General features: G+C 41.3%; 3 protein-coding genes across 3 annotated transcripts in view; 2 read left to right on the forward strand and 1 right to left on the reverse strand.

The window, feature by feature from the left end:
• LOC106813440 (phosphatidylinositol 3-kinase catalytic subunit type 3-like) overlaps positions 1–12,655 on the forward strand; it is a 42,194-nt gene extending 29,539 nt beyond the window's left edge. The window contains 7 exon segments of the mRNA XM_014817571.1: positions 2,823–2,987; positions 7,317–7,335; positions 7,337–7,379; positions 9,904–10,067; positions 10,550–10,640; positions 11,070–11,195; positions 12,364–12,655. Coding sequence (XP_014673057.1) covers positions 2,823–2,987; positions 7,317–7,335; positions 7,337–7,379; positions 9,904–10,067; positions 10,550–10,640; positions 11,070–11,195; positions 12,364–12,378 — 623 coding nt within the window. The 3' untranslated portion in view covers positions 12,379–12,655.
• On the reverse strand, positions 11,432–17,670 carry LOC106813447. The gene is made up of 5 exons (XM_014817579.1): positions 17,408–17,670; positions 15,969–16,074; positions 15,690–15,787; positions 13,204–13,387; positions 11,432–12,839 (listed from the first exon to the last, which is right to left on the reverse strand). The coding sequence occupies exons 1-5, from the start codon at positions 17,539–17,541 to the stop codon at positions 12,768–12,770; spliced, it is 594 nt and encodes a 197-aa protein (XP_014673065.1). The 5' UTR covers positions 17,542–17,670; the 3' UTR covers positions 11,432–12,767.
• Positions 17,671–17,909: 239 nt separating this feature from the next.
• LOC106813442 lies at positions 17,910–19,867 on the forward strand. The gene is made up of 3 exons (XM_014817572.1): positions 17,910–18,758; positions 19,128–19,245; positions 19,809–19,867. The coding sequence occupies exons 1-3, from the start codon at positions 18,315–18,317 to the stop codon at positions 19,865–19,867; spliced, it is 621 nt and encodes a 206-aa protein (XP_014673058.1). The 5' UTR covers positions 17,910–18,314.
• The last annotated feature ends 1,224 nt before the right edge of the window (positions 19,868–21,091 follow it).

Here is a 21,091-nt window from a genome sequence, read left to right on the forward strand (position 1 = left end):
TACGTTGAGGGCAGCCCCATGTCAGAGAGGAAGGGGGAGGGGCAGACCTACGTTGAGGGCAGCCCCATGTCAGAGAGGAAGGGGGAGGGGCAGACCTACGTTGAGGGCAGCCCCATGTCAGAGAGGAAGGGGGAGGGGCAGACCTACGTTGAAGGCAGCCCTGCCTCAGAGAGGAAAGAAGAGGGGTATACTTACTGCGAAGAGTGCAACCCTATCCCCAAGAGAAGGGAGGTGGGGCAGACCTGCCAAGAATGCAGCCCAATTCCTAAGAGGAGGGAGAGAGAGGGAGACATCTGGGGTACCGTACCCTCTTGGCGAACAACTGGACAGAAAGGCTCGTGTCACTCCGCTTTGGATCCAAGTGGAGGCGATTCAACGAGGGTTCTATTCTGATTAACGATTTAGTGAAAATGCGATTACTGCACGTGATTACTTGCGCGACTTATCCTATTATAACCTATTTTGACTGGATGTTTATAGGTCAGTTTCATCACCAAATTTTTGTAGATTGCTAGTAGTTTATTATTAGTCGTTAATTTTGACAATTTTAAGTAATTGGTGTGCAGAGTTCCATACCAAATGATGTAATGTTGCCAACTAGTTGTGCATGAATTCTCATGTTTTGTACAGTTGTGTGATCAGACTTGCTTTGTGTTTGTAGTAGAAATGACTTCCTTACGGGCGCAGATACTTGTAGAAATTTGCATGTCGACATTAAAATAAAATGCAAAATCAACTCACCAAAAACTGTTGACTATTTTGTTATAGAGTGAACGTGATATGATGTTACAGACACAACACAATCACCTACACACCACTCTCTTAAATCTTACGTGGGGTGTCAACACAGGGTGAGTGGGCAATATGAAAATATTCAGTACTATGGGGGAACATGTGAGAACATAAATATACATATGGGAAGTATCAAATGCCTGAAATAATAATTTACAGGATCCAGGTTTGACAAACTCTTTATCACTTGGCGATTTCAGTCGTTGGGCTATGCAGTAGCTTTTCTGTTCCTGAGAGAAAGGTACTTTGCTGTATGAATTTCCTCTCTGAGAAGGGCAGATGTAACCTGCTCTGCTATACTCTGTTATTTATTTTTTTTAAACAATGGCACTAGTAAGGTAACCAATTGGTTAAAGCATTCTCCTCTTATTCTATTGCAGTTGTTGAAGAAAGAGAATTTGGACTTGAAATTAACACCTTATAGAGTTCTGGCAACGAGCAGCAAACATGGTAGGTTGTGCAGCTCACTGACAGATAGCGCCAGTATAGCTGCTTTGCTATACTGCTTATGTCACAAGCACTTGGGCTGATATTGGGTCTATGTCCCCCAGGTTACTATCGGAGGGTACCCTGGGTACGGTTCGATATATCGGAAAGTACATCGGGGTACTATACGATATGTCGCTGCGTACCCTGCATTGTCCCACCGTACCCTGACTTTCAGCCAATTGGTCATGAAAATCATGCAGAACCATATACATATGGTTTTGCAGAAAAATGATAATTTTTAGTGGATGACAACATTTTACGCTTCTCCCCTATACTGGTGGGTGAGGTATTACCACCGCAAGGTATTGCCGCCGTCACGTGCATATTGATTTTTTTTTTATTTGATGTCAATGTCAAACCATTTTTGTTTATGGTAATGATAGTATTACAATGATAACATTAAACTACGAGACTACTAGCTTTTATTAATTTTTCTAAATTATTCATATTAATTGATGATTCATCAATTAATCTCAATATTTTTGCTGTTTCACAGACTGTGTATGTGAAAATCAGGGTACGGTGGGGCAATGCAGGGTACGCAGTGACATATCGTATAGTACCCCGAGGTACTTTCCGATATATCGAACCGTACCCAGGGTACCCTCCGATAGTACCCTGGGGGACATAGACCCTATCAGCGGCACTTTGAGCATTTCAATAAAATATAATGCTAAATAAAGACGAAATCTATTTACTACCAAAGTCTTAATGTTTCTCTACTCTCTTTCACCTATTATTGCCGACAATTTCCTGTAAATGTCGTCCAAATGCCGGCAGCGTGCGCACGGTGCCAGTGTGTGTAGCAGAGGAGCATTTGGACGGCATTTGCAGGAAATTGTCGGCAATAATAGGTGAAAGAGAGTAGAGAAACATTAAGAATTTGGTAGTAAATAGATTTCGTATTTATTTAGCATTATATTTTATTGAAACGCTCTAAGTGCCTGTGGCTTTTGTGTGGTATCTTGCGTATTTATACTGACAATATTAGTTAATTATAATATTTGATGTTACTTGCTGACTTCGTTAAAATGCATTAATTGGCTTAATTAACATATTGAATCGTTGTATCTTGCAACCGTAGTGAACACACTTGAGTGATTTATTATATTATACAGGTTACATTGGTTCCCCCCACAGTCGTTCAGCATTCGCAAGTTTCACAATCGAGTTCCTGCAACTGTAATTAAGTACACTCTTAACTTAAATCGCTCGATCGAGCTTGATCGATGTCGCAGGCCCTTCCCTGGTAGAGGGCGCATGCATCACTCTGCGTTGCTGGAGACTGATCTATAATCCTACGGGTCGTTGGTCCTACGGTTAAAAGTAAAAGTAAGTGCTAATAAATTAAGAGGGGCAGACAGAGCCGACCCGTACTTTGACCAAAGTCCAAAGTCTTTCACCTGTTGGAATACCGCATCAGGCTGGCCGTCCCACACAAACTCATTCTCCTTCTTAGCAAGGTGCCTAAGTGGTGCTGCAATCTCAGCTAATCGGGGTGCAAGCTTTAGCGGCCTGGCTTCTCTCGCTATCTTGTCTAGGTCTCGTGCAGTTCATTGACTCAGTGGCGGTCCGCGAAGTGCTCAACACCGAGGGAGGCATCCAGAACTTCTTCCGCAAGCATGCGCCGTCGGAGACCGGCCAGTTTGGCATCGTGCCAGAGGTCATGGACAATTACATCAAGAGCTGCGGTCAGTTTAGTTACTGTTCACTATAGTACTGTAGGAATATCTGTGGTGGTAGTCTGGTCACAGTCAGTAGAGCTCATAGGGTTTATGTCCCCCAGGGTACTGCCGGAACGTACCCTGGTTACGGTCCGATATACCGGAACGTACCCTGGTCACTATTTGATATGGTTAGGGTTAGGGTTAGGATTAGGGGTAGGGTTAGGGAGTAGGCGTAGGCGACTCCCTAGACTCGTTAGTAGTCCAGTTGCAGAATAGCGAACCAAGAAATTTTTAATAGTTCAAGGTTTTTTTATTGATATGTATTCATATCCATGTCTGGAAGATTTTTAGCTTTGTTGGCAGCAACGCCAACTTTGGGACATTTTTATCTAGCTAATTTGCATAATAACATGGCCAAATACACCCTTTTAACTAATAGGCTTAGAATCATGTGTGATAGTTCTTTTCTATATAGGGTTGACGCCAAGTGAATCCATTTCTGATGTTACTTTCGCGATTAAAGGTCAGGATAAACCTATAAAGTCAAGGTCAAGGTCACTTCGGCTTAAATTACCCTAATTTCACTTACAACGTAACTGACTGAAAATTATGTGTTGCTGTTAAGAGTGGTATTGAGTCCCTGTATTGATTGTTGATGATAGTAATGCATTATTATCATTGTTGATAAATTAAAATAATGCCTGACCATATGGGGTCAAGGTTACAATATGGGGTCAAATACACTTTTTAACTAATCGGACCTAGAATCATGTGTGATAACACTTTTCTACAACAAGTTTGACTCAAGAATCCATTTCTAATGTTATTTTCGCCAGTTAAAGCTCACGTTTAACTATAAGGTCAAGGTCAGGATCACTTTGGTTCAAAATTGACGAAATTCGCTTGAATTTCCGTAAGGCAAAATTGCCACCATCGGAACTGTCCCAAATAAATTGTGGATGATGGTAATGTTGCAAAGTAGTTATTATATTTATTTTTGATAAATTTCAATAATGATGGGCCATATGGGAATCACGGTCTGCATTAGAGGTCAAGGTAAAATCACTACAAATTTATTGCAAGATTTATAACATTCACAATAATTATTCGTTTATTTATTCATTTAAACACGTTTTTTAAGTTAAAATAACTCCACCCTATACATTTATGCCTTATAAAATGATAGTCAGTCTAAAGCAACCAACATTTGTGAACAATATATGCAATTAATATAATTTAGGACGAAATCAATGACTAATAGTATTTAAAGCATCAAGAAACATGACTATTGCACACATAAATTTTGTGCGTGATTTGAAACTCAGATGTTCTGTAGTTCTGTTCTGAAAATCAACCTCGCAGCTCATCGTCTTCTTGCTCCTCACTCCGATCCTTCAATAATCACACTCATGCTCGTCATCCTTATCATCCCGCTCTTTCTTGTGAATGTGTTGCAGAACGCATCACCGACTGTGCAGAGCACGTAGTTTGGAGCAGCTAGTTTTTCACGGTGACCAGCTACATTTAGCTTTGCATGCCACCCATTGCTCGACAGCATCAGCAGATCACATTCATCAGAAGCGGCTGCGTCCCAGTGTGCCACTAATCAATGCAAGGACAAGTGTATCCCATCCTTTATTCCCAACCATACTCTGAGATGGAGACATCTGAGGAATAAACCCTAGTTTCGGCAGCCTTCCAAAGTGGGCACGAGCAATGGTGGTAGAGATTTCTGCTGTTGGGCGGCAGTGACATGATGCGCAGTGGTTTCGCCACGTTTACGGGTGTATAGATTGTAGTGAGCATGAGTCATGGAGGTGCCTGCAGGTTGTCCATACAATGCGCAAAGAATTGCTGCCAACTACCATCAGGTCCGCATCAGTGGCACCCTCTTTCCTCAACACGTTAAACAACCACTGCTCATCCTTCTCCTGGGCACGATTCAGGCTTTCCTGGTATGAATGACTTTTTAAAACTGCGCGCTAGTCACATTTGGGAGAGGGCATGAGTGCACCTGTTTCTTGCCAGTGTCGTGCAATAGAGCCAATGCCGGCATCACCTGCTTCAGGAGTCGAGGGTAAAGCTGGCAGCCTTTCAATCGGGGTATATCAGTGTTGATATGCTGCCCGCCACAAACTCCCTCATTATGATACCACATGGATGAGATTGCTGGAATTCGTGTCCCATGGCGTGTGTGTCCTCCGTCCATTGGGGTGTAGATGTGGTAGGTCAGGACGTGTCCATCCATCCAAATATGACATCCAGATATGATCCCCCCTCTTCTCCAGCCCCATAGCCTGATGTAGCGCCACACTGTTGGTCCGCCCAAGATGCTGCAGCGCTTTTACGAAACGCAGATGATTTTTCATAGCTGTGATGCAACAATTCTTTTATCAATTCTGAGCTTCCGTGCATGTGATGATCTTGACAGCTAACGCAAAGTGGTCTGTTGTGGCAGCGCAGTGATGTGACTTTGGATCGACTGGGCCGGCTGAGGGACTGCTTAGTTACCTCATTATTTGACACAGTGCTTGATACGAGATAAAGTAGAGTATGGCTGGTCTGGCTAATAGTGTTCCTATGGTGAAGTTACCAAGAGTAGAAGAGGTTCTTGTTCGATTTCGTTACTTTCCGTGCCTCTTTCTGCACCTGGGGGTGACCATGATGCGTTACTCTGTGATCAGATAGGCTATTGGGACAGAATAAATTGGGCTAAACATATCCCGTGCCTCTCATCTTGTGTCTATGATAACACTATCACATTGTACCTGAAAATGATCATTATGGTGGCAATTTTTGTTTCGGAATTCAGCGAATTTGGTCAATTTTTAAACAAAGTGATCCTGATCTTGCCTTATAGGTTAAACGAGACCTTTAACTGCGAAAATAAATCAAAATGGATTCCTTGAGTCAAACTTGTGTAGAAAAGTGTTATCACACATGATTCTAGTCGGCATTAGTTAATGTGTATTTTGACCCCATATTGTAACCTTGACCATATGGTCCAGGCATTATTTAATTTATCAACAATAATAATAATCATTACTATCATCAACACTCAATACGGGGCACTCAATACACCTTCACAGCAACACATAATTTTCAGTCAGTCCGTTGTAAGTGAAATTAGGTAATTTTGAGCCGAAGTGACCTTGTACCTTGACTTTATAGGTTGATCCTGACCTTTATCGGCGAAAAGTACATCAGAAATGGATTCACTGGGTCAACCCTATATAGAAAAGAGCTATCACACATGATTCTAGCCTATTAGTTAAAAAGTTGTATTTGGCCATGTTAATTATGCAAATTAGCTAATTAAAAATGTTCCCAAAGTTGGCGTTGTGCCAACAAGCTAAAATCTTCCAGACATGGATATGAATACATATAAATAAAAACCTTGAACTATTAAAAATTTCTTGGTTCACTATTGAAAGGATACGGCCCGCAACTAGACTGGAGTAGGCGAGGTACGGTCCGGCATATTACGATAGTTACCAGGGTACGTTCGTGCAGTACCCGGCGGGGACATACGACCCTCTCAGCGTCCAGTACGAGTGGCATGCTACGTAATTAGTTTATAGTTACTGTTCACTAGTACTGTAGGACTATCTGTGGCGGTATTCTGGTCATAGTCAGTAGTGTGAATGTATGGTTAGTTATTGGCAGGGACCAAGTCAGTTGGTTGTTGTAGTTGCGGATGCGCTTACTCAGAAATAAGTGCAGGCCTTGTTGTAACTCGTGAAGTGGCTTGCAATTTTACCTTAACTCGGTTATGTTTGCATCTAGTGGTTGTGGCTAGTTGAGTGAATGAGTGTTTAATTAATGAGTAACGAGTACCGTATATATGATCGCGTAATAACGGCGGGCGCCTATAAGCCGCACAGGTGCTAGGGCGGCCGGAATATGAATGCGGTAACAGTATGCGCCTAGTATATTGCCCCTCCGTCATGGCGCACTAAAACGATGGCGAGCAAGATACATGGTTGAAATCTGAGGCAAAATTGCGGTTATTAGCGATATATTACGGTAATGTGATAAATAATTTCTGTTAGTACGTTCGTGCTCCTCTTGTTTGAGAATATGCATTTTAAATGAGTGTCATTGTTAGTAAAAAAAAACTGATAACTTATTAACCAATAAGTGAGAGGGTGTAGCAGCATACACCTCTGAGTGCCCACCCCGCGAGTTGTATATATATAACTGAATATAGGTACTATTCATATTGCACATTATTGTTAGCAAGTGAATTATCACCGATTTTTCTGCTCTGTCGCAAAGTAGTTCATGCGGTCTTCTCTAATATTTGAGTGGCCAATTGTTGATGCTTTGAGTTTTCTGTTTATATATGCTAGCTGGCTATGTTGTTAGTAACATACCTGCTAGGATTGTGATGGACACCTGGATAATCTACTGCTCACAACAACGAAGGATGTTTACATCTAGCTATAGCAGGTATGTTTACATGTACATACAGTATGTGTACTAGCTATGCAGGTATTTGTTATACCTAGCTATACAGTAGTGTGTACACCTAGCTATACAGGTATTATACCTAATATACAGGTATGATGTACAGCGGCTAGCTGATACAGGGTATGTGTAACCTAGCTATACAGGTTATGTGTATGCACGCTATGCTATACAGGTATGTGCTACCTACTATACCAGGTATAGTGTAGACCTAGCTATACAGGTATGTGTACCCCTAGCTATACAGGTATGTGTATACCTAGTATACAGGTATGTTATACCTAGCTATACTCGGTATGTGTACACGCTAGCTATACAGGTATGTGTAGCACACTAGCTATAGCAGGTATGTGTATAACCTAGGCTATAAGTATGTGTTACACCTAGCTATGGCAGGTATGTGTTTAACTAGCTTACAGGATGTGCAATACCTAGCTATCAGCGTATGTGCATCTGCGATACAGTATTGTATACCTAGCTTATACAGGTATGATGATGACCTAGCTATGACAGGTATGTGTACACCTAAAACTAACAGGTATCGTGTACACCTAGCTATTACAGGTATGTGTACACCTAGCTATACAGGTATGTGTACAACTCCTAGCTATACAGCGTATTTGTATACCTATCTATAGCAGTGTATATGTACCACCTAGCTAAATACAGGTAATGTGTACACCGTAGCTATACAGGTATTGTTATACCTGTCTATACAGGTCATTGTAGGTACACCTAGCTATACAGTATGTGTATACATAGCTGTCAGCGTATGTGCTCACCTAGCTATAGCAGGTTGTGTACACCTAGCTTATACAGGTATCCTTGTACACCTAGCTTAATACAGTGATGTGTACCCTGCTATACAGGTTATGTGATACTACGCTAGCTAATACAGGTAGGTGTATACCGTAGCTAATACAGGTAGTGTACACCTAGCTATACACGGTATGTGTACCACCTAGGTATACAGGTGTGTATACCTAGGGTATACAGGTTGGTGTCAGCACCTAGCTATACAGGATGGTGTACACTAGCATAACAGGAATGTGATACCTAGCTAGTAAAACAGTAATGTGACCCCTAGCTATACAGGTATCGCTTATACCCCTAGCTATACAGTATTAGTAGCACTCTAGCTATACAGGAGTATGCGTACACCTAGCTATACAGTATTTGTAACACCTAGCTATACAGGTATGGTACACCTAAGCTATACAGGTATGTGTACACCTAGCTATACAGGTATGTGTATACCTAGCTATACAGGTATGTGTACACCTAGCTATACAGGTATGTGTACACCTAGCTATACAAGGTATTGTAACCTAGCTATACAGGTATGTGTAATACCTAGCTAACAGTATGTGTAACCTATGTATACAGGTGATGTGTATTACCTAGCTATACAGTATGTGTAGCACCTAGCTATACAGGTAATGCTGGTACACCTAGCTATACAGGTATGTGCTACACCATAGCTATACAGGTATGTGCTATACGCTATCTATACAGGTATGTGTACACCTCGCATACAGGTTGTTGTGAAACTCTAGCTATACAGGTATGCTGTACCCTAGCTGAACAGGTATGCGTACACCTAGCTAACAGTAGGTGTATACCTAGCTATACAGGTAGGTATGTATACCTAGCTATAGGAAAAAAAAAAAACAAAACAAAAAAAAAAAAAAAGGGCGGTATTTTACACCTAGCTATACAGGTATGTGTACACCTAGCTATACAGGTACGTGTACAGCCTAGCCTATAGCAGGTATTGTTACACTACTCATACAGGTATGTGGTATACCTAGTATAGCAGGTTGTGTACCTAAATATACCAGGTATGTGTTACACGTACTATAGAGTGCAGTGTACACCTAGGATATACAGTAATTCTGTATCACCCCTCACGCCCCCCTAATACAGGTATCGTTATACCTAGCTATACAGTATTGTACACCTATGCATACAGGTATGATATTACCTAGCTTATACAGTTGTGTACACCTAGCTATACAGGTATGTGTACACCTAGCTATACAGGTATGTGTATACCTAGCTATACAGGTATGTGTATACCTAGCTATACAGGTATGTGTATACCACTACTATCCTGACACATGCCTATACTCACTTGCCTACTCGAAGTGCATCACGCTGTTTCTTTTCCTCACTGTGTGATGGGAAAAGCTCGAGCAATCTTGGTAATTTATTAGCAATCTTCTCCAGCCAGTGTCTAGCCTCGTACAGTTTGTTAAACGTTATGACTGCGTATTGTCTTTATTGATGCGATACCAGGAGGACTGTAATCAGAAACATCGTAGATAGTTGTGATTATCATAACTCAGTGAAGTCAGACCTTTTCTACAACGCTTCACGTGGAAAGAGTGTAGCATCCTAAACATTCATAACCCCTGTTGTGTCTGACAGTGGGCCGCGAGTGTTGGTATGTTTGTAAGTTGTGTACTGCTAATTTTCAGGCAAGCTATTTCACATTGACTTCGGCTACATCCTGGGACGTGATCCCAAGCCGATGCCACCACCGATGAAACTCACCAAAGAGATGGTGGAAGCAATGGGCGGAACCAACTCTGAATTCTTCGGCGACTTTAAAACGCTTTGCTACACAGCTTTCCTGCATTTGCGAAGGTTGGGTTTGGTCATGTTGTGATGTTTTGTATTAGCTGTTACGCAGTTTCTTGTAATTGTTTGGGCAGACAGCTGAATTCTTGTTGGTCGTCAGGAATTGGGAGCGGGGGAAATCACTCTGATGTGTCACTGAAATTGTCTTGAGTTACTACTTGGTACCTAAATTGTAAGAATAATGGATATATACGGTTGTGTTTTCACATTGACAGAGTGATTTAAGTAGGTTAAGCATAATAGTTTTGAAGTCATGTAATTTCTGAACTCGCATTTCAAATTTAACTCCAATAATCAAGCTCATAAATGACATTGTAACATTAGAATTCAATCTAATAGAGCCTACAATCCGTCTGAATGATATTCAATATCAATTCTATTCATTAGTTAATCTAATTATTATAGTACTAGCATTATTGTCACTGTACATGCAACATTGATGTGGACAATTCATGCTCAACAAAATTTGTGATGTTTTCTTTGCTTAGGTCTGCAAACTTGATACTCAATTTGATATCATTAATGGTGGATGCAAGTATTCCAGACATTGCGTTAGAGCCTGACAAAACAGTTAGAAAGGTAGCAAACCTCCTGCAATGCGATCTTTACAGCAGTATGAAAAAACTGTCTTTTGCGTAAGAGCGACCCTTGCATTCCGTTCTATAGGGACAATGTTATGATATAGACCCACTTCATGAAATACGCGCAGACACTGGTACAAGAGGAAACCTGTAGAGTAACTCATATGGGATCGTTTCGATGCACTGATGCACTTTATAAATAGTACATTGTTTTTAACGCTAGTGTGACTTTCAGTTTGATACCTGCGATATAACCCCATGTTTGCGCCGCTATAAAATATACACGCGTAGCTATAAATGAGCCACGTGAGTGAACACCGTTTAAGCGTTTCACCCGCCTTACCTAACAAGTGACAATTACGACGAGGCATCGTTTAAGATTTGTCAGATTGACTGGCAGATGTCAACCGTGTCGTGTCTTGTGCAGGTGCAGGACAAGTTTCGATTGGACCTGACTGAAGAGGAGGCAGTTCACTTCATGCAGAACCTCATAGATCTCAGTGTGACAGCCGTGATGGCAGCCATGGTGGAACGCATACACCAGTTTGCACAGGTGAGCTGCCTGCCTCGATAGTAGGGGTGTAATTATGTAACGATGTTTACAATATATAGCAATAAGCAATATTACAATAAGCAAATGTAACGATACATTTTGTTTCGGTTTTCATTTTTTTGCTCTTCGGTTCGGTTCATTTGGTTTGGTTATTTCCAGTAGTAAAAAATTAAACGTGCTGAGAAGATGGGGAATGTTCCCTCCATTTTGAAAAATAATAATAATAACTATCATAATATTATACATTTATTGTTTTATTCATTGGCCAAAAGACAATAAAGTAATACAGTTCACGGATAATAGTCATAATACTATTCATTAAAGTGATCTACCTGACCAAAATAGACTATTAGACTAGTAGTTTAGGGGCTTGGCGTAAGTGCTGAGCCGTTTGCTCGGCGTGTGCGCTCCCCTAACTGAGAGTGGGTTGAATGTATTTCCCGGAACCAAAACGAAAAAAAGGAAAGAAAACCAAATCGAATAGGATGTACCAGGATAGTTGAATCACAGTTAATCGTTACACCCCTACTTGATAGCCTCTTTAGCAAATAATTCTAAAAACCCTGTCAGTACTGCTTCCGAAAATTCCTTCTTTCATATAACATATTGTAAATTAGTGAAATATGTCCAAATTAGCCAGTCTTGCTCAAAAGTTGCTGGTCCCTGACTAAGGGAAAGGCTGTTATTTTCAATACTGTTCTTTACCAAGGAAGCGTGGCTACATTTGTCTCACCAAACGTAATGTAGAGTGATACGATTTTTTCCTAAAGCAGTGTTGGAAATAACAGCAAGTACCCCAGTCCAGGATCAGTCTATCTACTTTTAGATACAACAATGTAACCCAAACCCAGGATAGGGGTTTGGGTTACATTATTGGTACATCCTGGGTTTGGGTTACATTATTGTATCTAATCTACTTTATAAATATAGAAAATAATAAAATAAAATTTTATTGTACATGTTGTACTGCAATATGTTCACATGTGCATTACAACATATAAAAGGTACTTAATCATATTAAGACTCAGAGAATATGTCATGACTAACTATTCTCTGTAGAACTGCCATGATTCTAGTATAACCTGAAAAAGGTGTACAACAGGTGTTAATTAATCTTTCCCAGCAGGGATGTGCATTTGTGTAAGACGTTCTGTGTTCTTTCTTTCAGTACTGGAGAAAATGAGGGCGGACAGCTCATGCGTGTAGCAGCAGGATCATAATATGTATAACTGCACTATTTAATGAGTGTGTGCACAGAAGTCACGGTGACAATAGACCAATTATCTTGCACATAATTTTATTGACAATTCAGCTAAAAAGTCTACAAGTTATATTGGTGCCATGTTGCATGACGTCTGTACATATGTGATCATAATATAGCAAGGGGGTATATACAACATAATATTGGTATGTGCTTTGCAAATTACAACTATAATAAAGTTTACACAACGTAGCTATTATGTAAATTGTTTTACAAGGATTTGATATACAGTACCAGCATTCACCCCAGCCCTGCCTGTCCTCACACACGCACGCACGCACGCACACACTACGAGTGTTCACCCCAGTACATCATTTCGTATTCAGCATATACTGCTCTATCTCGTGGAGATATGATGAGCCTGGGGTTGCTAGCAGATCCACCTGGAATTCAGAAGCATAATATTTTATACATTCGCCACTCAACCCTCGTGATTGGATGATTCATGTTATTACATAGTACATACACTGTTATAAAAAAGAACACTACCAGGGGTATCTATCTTTCACATGACACACGTACACTGCAAGTCTTTACTTGAAATAACTGCCACGATATGAGGCTACATTGTTTTGGGGTCAGTATCGAATGGTTGAAAAATCCATAGGAATTCCTTATTATTCCATACCATAGGAATAAATGGGAATGAATTCTAAGTGGAGCTACACAAAAAACGACTGCTTTATACGGAAACTACTGATGTGCAACTGTGCGTTGTAAGATGATGACAATTTGAACATCGCCCACCTGCAGCTCTTGTTGTTTGAGCATTCTGTCCTGTAGGTGGCGTCGCCGAGCGAGGACGGCTTGCTGTAGGGCAGTGTTCTCCTCTTGCAGCTGTTTCAGCATGCTCTCTAGCGTGGATTTATGCTCTAATTTCACGGGCAGCAGATGCGCTTGTAGGTCCTCCCTGGGTTGTCCACTCGGTCTCCTACAGAGGGACAGCACTTCCATCATAAGCAGGGACACTGATAGACACGTCATGAAACAACTACAGCACATCTGACCAGTAAAACAAGTCACACTGATACTTTATTACACTGCTGTCATGGAATTAGTTGACCAAGATGCACATTTCTATGGCATGACTATAAAAGTATAATTTACAACAGAATCAGGAGCTGCAGAATTATGATATTAGTTTGCATTCCCGTAGATGCTTTACACACAGATTATGTGTAGATACATGCTCATACAGGTATAAAATCAGGAGTAGATAATAGGGGACTATCATCTACTCCTATTATCTACTATATCTACCCTATAAAATGAATATACAGTGGTCCCTGCTTTACCAGGAAATATTATGAATCATGAAAATGTTCCCATTAAATGTTTAACACATTTCCAGTGACACATGCATGCCTACTCGCACCTTACGCAATTATTTGAACACAACACCCATTGCAAAATACACACAGCGTACAATACACATGAGGTTAGGTGTAAAAAACTGAGAATTGTCAGTTTGCTTTAAAGTTTAGGATCGTTTTACAATCTTCACTTCAGAAAGAAGGAAGTTTTTGTTTTGCAGAAAATAATCCTGCTCAACAGTGGTCTTGTCCCCCTTTTAACTGATTAAAATAACGTGCATAAGAATGTTTCTCACATGTCATTAAAGTAATGTTCCTGATAAATTGCGACCGCTGTACATTACAACCAGTTTAAAGGCCTCCTTTACTGATGAAAAATAGTTACATATATCAAATTAACTATGTTATGTACAACTACTAAGAAATTTACAGGTTGAATGGTTTTCGGGTGTATGAGAAAAACGCATTTTTTGATGGACACAATGTTAAGCATTTGCGGGAACGCAAAAGCGCTACCTACTTTGGCGCGTGACGTAGTGTGACGTGGGAGCAGGCACTCTCGCTTGATTACCCGTTGCCAAGCGTGTACAATGGAGCCTAATGTGAACACCGATTCAGAGTCGTCTTAGACTTATCAGTTTCGTACGATACGGATGAGCAGTCAATCAGCATTGATGAAGATGAAAATGAAGTAGACATAGACAATGAAGTTGAACATGTTGAAGATAGTTGTATTCAGCCGTACATGTTTGAACCATTGGCCAACGATTACCCGGGCATCGTTCATGATGATGTTCAAGGCAACGTCGAACCAGAAGGAAGACTGCTGAATGGAAGTGTTGCTGAATGGTGAGTTTAGCTCAGTATTTTATTGTAGGTACTAGGTGTACATAATGAAATGTTTTTGCTTTCGGTACAAGCTAAATAGACCTAGCCAAGTTTTTTCCAACAGATTATGCAACTGTCCGATTTCCCATTCTACAGTACTGACTTTATAGTGACTAATTTTCTAAAAAGAGTAGCCTCAGTAGGCCTGACTAATGAAAAGCAAAGCTGACAATAGTCGATAGTAAATGTTTTAGCGTAGTGTAAATTATGACAGGACTTACGTAGAATCTATGCACTTGATAATAGTAACAAAGTTATTTCACGTGTAATGTGCATTTAGTACTTGTATCGTAAGAAACTCGGTGTATACAGTATGAGTATAATAATTGATATGTGCATGTAGTGTTTAACCCTGAGGTCAGCTGAAACGTAAACTAAACGTAAACCGGTCCACGAAGATAAACAGAAAGTAGAACAGAAACGTATTGCGTATACACTGTGAGCAGATTGGCATGAGCTTGTGATTAAAGCAGCATGGTGGTTGGAACCGATTTTATTGTCTTAGTATTAATGTGGTTTAATCCGGTAGTAAAGTCTACAATGCATATATATGTATATATATCATGCTCATGATAATTAATATGGCAGTTGGATGTTTACGCCGAATATGAGTCACAACATGTACTGCAAAAAAAAAAAAAAGTTACAGTCGAGGATAGCTTTGTGCTCATGCACTGATGCAGGCTTTGTGTGCGGTGCAACGCGGGAAGAACCTGGTCTCACGTCACAGCCGTTTTCCCGCCAGGTGGCCGGTTTGGCAAAAGATTTGATTTTCAACATTCATAGACCCAACATATAGACGTGTTTTAAATATCACAGAGGCAACTAAAAAACATACGAATGCTTTGGTTATTTACGTTTTGATACTAGCATAAAATAATTGTAAAAATTAGACAGTTTATAGATATCACTAAAGGAGCTAGGCCTTTAAGATTTTGAGAAAGAGAAACAAGGAAATCATGGAGCATTGCCAATATAGTATCTCGATCTACCCAATTTAATAAAAGATGTTCTCAACTCATAATATCTCACCATGCTTTGCCTGTGCCAGGATTCTCTCTCTTGATTTTGTATAAGTCGCTGACGAGTTGCATTACATTCCCCTCAAGGCAGAGACCCTCAATTTCTTCCTATATAAAACATGTTTTCTATTAGTTTAAGTTTCGTTGCATCCATACAGTAGATGATAAACACCTTCTTTTGACCAGAGAAACATGAAACCGCGATTGCATGGTAGGTGAGTTAGTCGGCGTAAATTTAAAATTAATTGAAACAAAATAGAAACCTACAGTAATACTAATAGTATCTTGCCTTGATGCCTTCCTTTAACCCATTTATGAACTGGCAATAAACCTTATTCAGCCCCGCTGGATTTGCTGTGTGCACGTCCTTGTAGGCGTCTGTAAAAGCCCTGTATCTACAAATAAGAATTATGTACGCATGTTTGTTATGTTTGGTTAAAAAACGTCAGCGGCCACCAGCACCAGCACCACGCAGAAATAACAAACGACAATAAACAACCTTTGTATCTTGTACTTTTGTAGTACACGTCATGATCATGTGATGCTGCCAAGAAAGATGTGCACAAACCAAACTTTACAGACTTAGTTTAAAAGGGTTATATTGTTATAATCAATGAGAAAACTACATTCTATTTATTTAAAGGGATAGTAGACTCTAGGATTTTACTGCATACAACTGTACTTACTGTATAACAAATTTTCTATACCCACACGTACTTTCTACCAGATACCTAATTTAATTGTTATAATTAATTATACATCAACGCTACGACGCGCGACATTTGAACGGCGCCATTGACACCCACGACCGTGCTGCCACCCTGAAAAAGTTGTGCATTTGCCAATTTATTTTGCACGTTACAGACCGAGGGCTAATCACAAAGGTGCAATTATATTTATACCTAAATGCTATTTAACCGAACGATGTTCATTTTAGGACAAATTTATCCATAATATAACTGAAACTATATATGTCGTTTATAATATATTACAATCCTTTTGCTTTTAAATTAGAAACACTCTCGGTCTGTAGCTATTGGCTGAAAAGTCGTTTTGCGCAACTTATCAGATCGTGCGCTTTGAGTGGCGCCACCGTCGTTGCTGAAGAATTGAAGGAATATATGAAAGAATTATCATTTACCGATTCGTGTTTTGCATTTAAATTTTAAATTAAATGCAAATTATGCATGATTGATCTAAAAGGATACTTTAAAAATAATTTTAGCAATGATAAGTGCAATAGATGTATGTAATAAGGATATGAAAGAAGATATGGAACATTTATATAATTAATTGTGATAGTTATGAAATATATAAGGAGGGACAACAAATAGATAACTGGAAAAGGTACAGCCATGGAATATTAAAACCAGTATTAGAATATGTAAGGAAAATACTGGCGATTCGTGAAACTAACATTTAGAAAATTAGAGGCGACGTTTATCCCTTTGTTTTCTAGATAATCCCCGCACTCGTTGATTCGGGTGCCTTGTGAGTTGTGAAATACAAGAGAGGGCGCCAAGATACAATTACAAGATACAAGATTATTGAAGATACAAACTGTAGTCGTTAGTTTTAAAACATTTTTTAATAATATTTAGAATGGTGATTGAACCATGAAACTTTTTATGTAGCGTAATTTTAACCTAAATTAACTGAAAATAACACTAGAACCTAGAGTAAACAATCCCTTTAACATTTACAATAATTATAATACGAAACACGTACTTTACTGAGATACATTTTTTTATCGCCAAGCCAAGAGATGACCGGAGAATCTCGGCGGCTCGTGATGTGTTTTCATGTTCAGTCTGTGCACTTGTACTACCGACATCTTCTGAGCATACAGAAGACGTTGACATATTTTAGAGACACGCTCATCAAAGAATGAGGCCGAATAGTAAATCAAGATACAGCGATTAACTAGTTAGAATATAATATCATTATCAACAACTCAAACTTAAAAACGCCGCCATGCGACACAAGCGCCATACGCTGCGGACTGCGGTTGGCTCAAGCTACGTTACGTATGTAAAGCAAAATTCTAAGGTTATTTATTGTGTTGTATAATGTTATATATTTACAGAATGGCTTGTAAAACAGTTATCAATATTATAAAAATATAAAGTTTAAAAAAACAGACTTTTTAAATTAATGTTTCTGCTATAATCTGTGTTACACATCGGTTTACGCGTTATACCACCACCCAAAACAATATACAGCATAAGCAAGATTCCAGTAAGGATCAAGTAAATTCTACTACTGTCTGAGTAAAATCATTCAATTTGTGAATAAGTACGTTTGTGTCGCTTATTTATACTTATAAATGGCGAGATTTGAACTGTGACCGAGTGCGTGTTAGATACGCGTACAGCCGCAGTGGTAGCATCGATGGCAGTGGCAAGAACAAGTTGAAGTTGAAGAACATTGTGATTGTTTTGATTTGTTGTCATTGACTGACTCGTGACTGTGTTGAAAATGTCACCATAAATATTATAGTGGCATCTCCCATCTGATAAAATATCGGTAAATAATAGTAAAGAAACATGTTCCGTGAACGACGCATATAAATATTACTTTAATCCCTTTATATGACATAACAGACAGTTAATTTCCATATTACGACAAACGAGATATGATTAGAAACGGCAAAAACGACGCAAAGAGAAAGCAAAATAACAATCACAATGGGCACGATGGCAGCCGACAGCAGCAACAACGCGAACGCGGTGCAAGTACGCGTAGCGGCAGCAACGCTAAGTCGAACGTAGTTCCTGAGCGGGAAATCTCTAAACCACGTGCACAGCCAAACGGAGAACAGAGTACCGTGAGATCTACCGCTTCTAACACCGCTCACACTCGGAAAACACCCGACGCGTCGCACGGAGTAGAGAAACGAGGGCAATCATCTGAAGAAGGATGTGGTCCATCGGTTGCTGCACAGCGTAGCCAGCCACAGCTACAGCCACCGACTACAGGTGCTTGGGCGGTACCGTACACATCTGTAGTGAATGCTGTCAGAGACACGACCGTGCCTGACAACCACCTCGAAGCGGTAGTGATGTCACACCCTTCCCAGGTAGAGATAATAACACAAGTTTAGTCCTATTTATGGCTCATGTACATACTTCATCACCATTAAACCCTATGATCCCCATCCTTAACTGTAATTAATTCACTCTTATCTCCAACCATCAACCCACCCTAATCCTAATCCAATGCTAACCTTATTCACTCACAATGGTGTCCTAAAGAGTGAGTGAGTTGACATCTATGTGCATTTAACACAATTGTATTTTCTCCTGACATGCTCACCTAGCTCATGTATGCTTTGGCTCGGATATACACATGCGATAATTAGCTGCATCATTATCATAAAAGATAAGTATTGTAAGTAACTGGTCTGCATTTATGTGTTTAGCTCGTTATGCTGGTTTTGATGTTTCAGATGTCGAACAGTAGTCAGCAGAACATTAAGGAGGTGCGGAAGATTGTAGAGGAGGAAGGTCGATCAGCGAGGAACCTCATAACGTGGAATGTTCCCATCGAGGAGGTGACGAATGAAGGTGAGAAGGCTGCCCGCTGTTAATGCATTGCATAACTAATGCACGGCATAGGTAATGCCACAAACTCATTTCCTACCACCTCGAGCTGTGACGATGTTTTGTGTTTAGGAATTTTTTTTGTTTTGTGTTAGTGTGCAGTGTGCACACAGCATAGCAGGGCGCGAAATTAGCACCGGCCCACTGGCATATGCCGGCAAATTATTTGGAGGGCCGGTAACATTGGCAAAACACCGGCCCTCCGAGCCGGTGGTTTCAGCCGTGTTAGTGAGTACCTACATTTTTATTTATAGCAAATAGCCTACATTACTTTTTACCTGAAGGAGTTCATGCCATGACTTATCAACATTTTACAAATTTGAAATCGAGAATGCAAGCGTGAAACATGCGACATGGTTTTACATAACAAATTTGTTGAGGGCTGGTAAATTATGGTGAGTGCTGGTAAACAATTAACTCGGTACCAAGAGCCGGGGATCTGGGGCCGGGTGGCGATAAATATGCTGAATTTGCGTGCCGCCCTGCATCAGGTAACGTGCCGCAAACGTCTCATTTCCCATACGCAGCGCGCGTCGAGGGACTCGATCCAATTGGCAAGAGAGCTGTGACGATGTTTTGTGTTTAGACAATGCAAAAGTGAGTAATTGGGTTGGGTGAATACATATATTAATAGTTTAGCCGGCAACCTGCAAGTCCCCGACGACGCCAAGCGCTAGACAGTGCCCGCACACCAAACCACGCGTCGCATCGTCAGGCCAATGCACAACGCGGCTCACAGATCCTCACGACCCAAACCTCAGTGCCCACCACGCCAACCTCAGTCAGCGAACCCACACCCGCAGTCCACGACCACGCCAACCCTCCAGTCCGCCACGCACAAAACTCTCAGTCCGCGCACCCGCAAGCTCAGTCGGCGGGCGGCAACCACAACGGTCAGTCAGCACACGCGCAACCTCAGTCGCCACCAGCAAACGCTGACAGTCACCCAGCCCAGAGCGCGGGCAGTGCTAGCGCAGCCCAACGGCGTCAGTCGCGCCCACCCAAGCCCTCAGTCCCGCACCGCAGAGCGCTCAGTCAGCCAAAGCCTGCCAACCCTCATCGCACAGCCCGCAACGGGCCCTAGTCCCCTCTGGCGCCCCCCGCCATCGCCCCTCCAGATTCACGCAGCCCAAGCTCAGTCCCGGCGGACACGCGCAATCATTTTTATTCGCTCAGGCACAGTCCTGACCTGCCTAACAAATATCAGATAACAAATCTGCTGGTCAAATATGTTTGTGGCTTTAACGCCGCGTCCGCCATCCTCGTTCTCCATTCAGCTGGAAACGCAAAGCGCCGTGCGCGCCGGCCCGCCCCCGGCTGGACGAAGCAGACAGCGTCATCACGACCTGACGAAGGTCGCCCGCCGGAAAGGTGCAGCGCGGACCCGCCGTCCTGGACGGCAGTCCGCGCAAGAGAAGAGCGCGCGAGCGGCAGCCCGCCGTGCAGGCAGGGGGCCCGCCAGCAGGGGCACAAAGCGCGACGGCTGCGAGGCGCGCTACTGGGCGTATCCTGTCTTGACAACGAGCTGCAGGCGGCGCGATCGTGAGAATCTACCAGACGAGGTGCGAAGGACCACGACAGAGAAGGCGTGTCATCGAGTTGCAAAGGCTGCAGCGGAGTGCTGTGTGACAACGACAGCTTAGATATGATTGACGAATGCTATACAACACTCTAGATATGATACTGGGCAAGTGGCTTCTGACCAAACATTAGGGCAATGCTTTGACAAGCAAACAGCTTAAGATATGGTATGAACAATGCTTGAAACATTAGGAATTGCTTGCAACACACTTAGATATGATTGACAAAA

This window comes from Priapulus caudatus, unplaced genomic scaffold (genome assembly GCF_000485595.1).
Source record: "Priapulus caudatus unplaced genomic scaffold, Priapulus_caudatus-5.0.1 Scaffold774, whole genome shotgun sequence".
NCBI classification, from domain to species: Eukaryota; Metazoa; Priapulida; class Priapulimorpha; order Priapulimorphida; family Priapulidae; genus Priapulus; species Priapulus caudatus.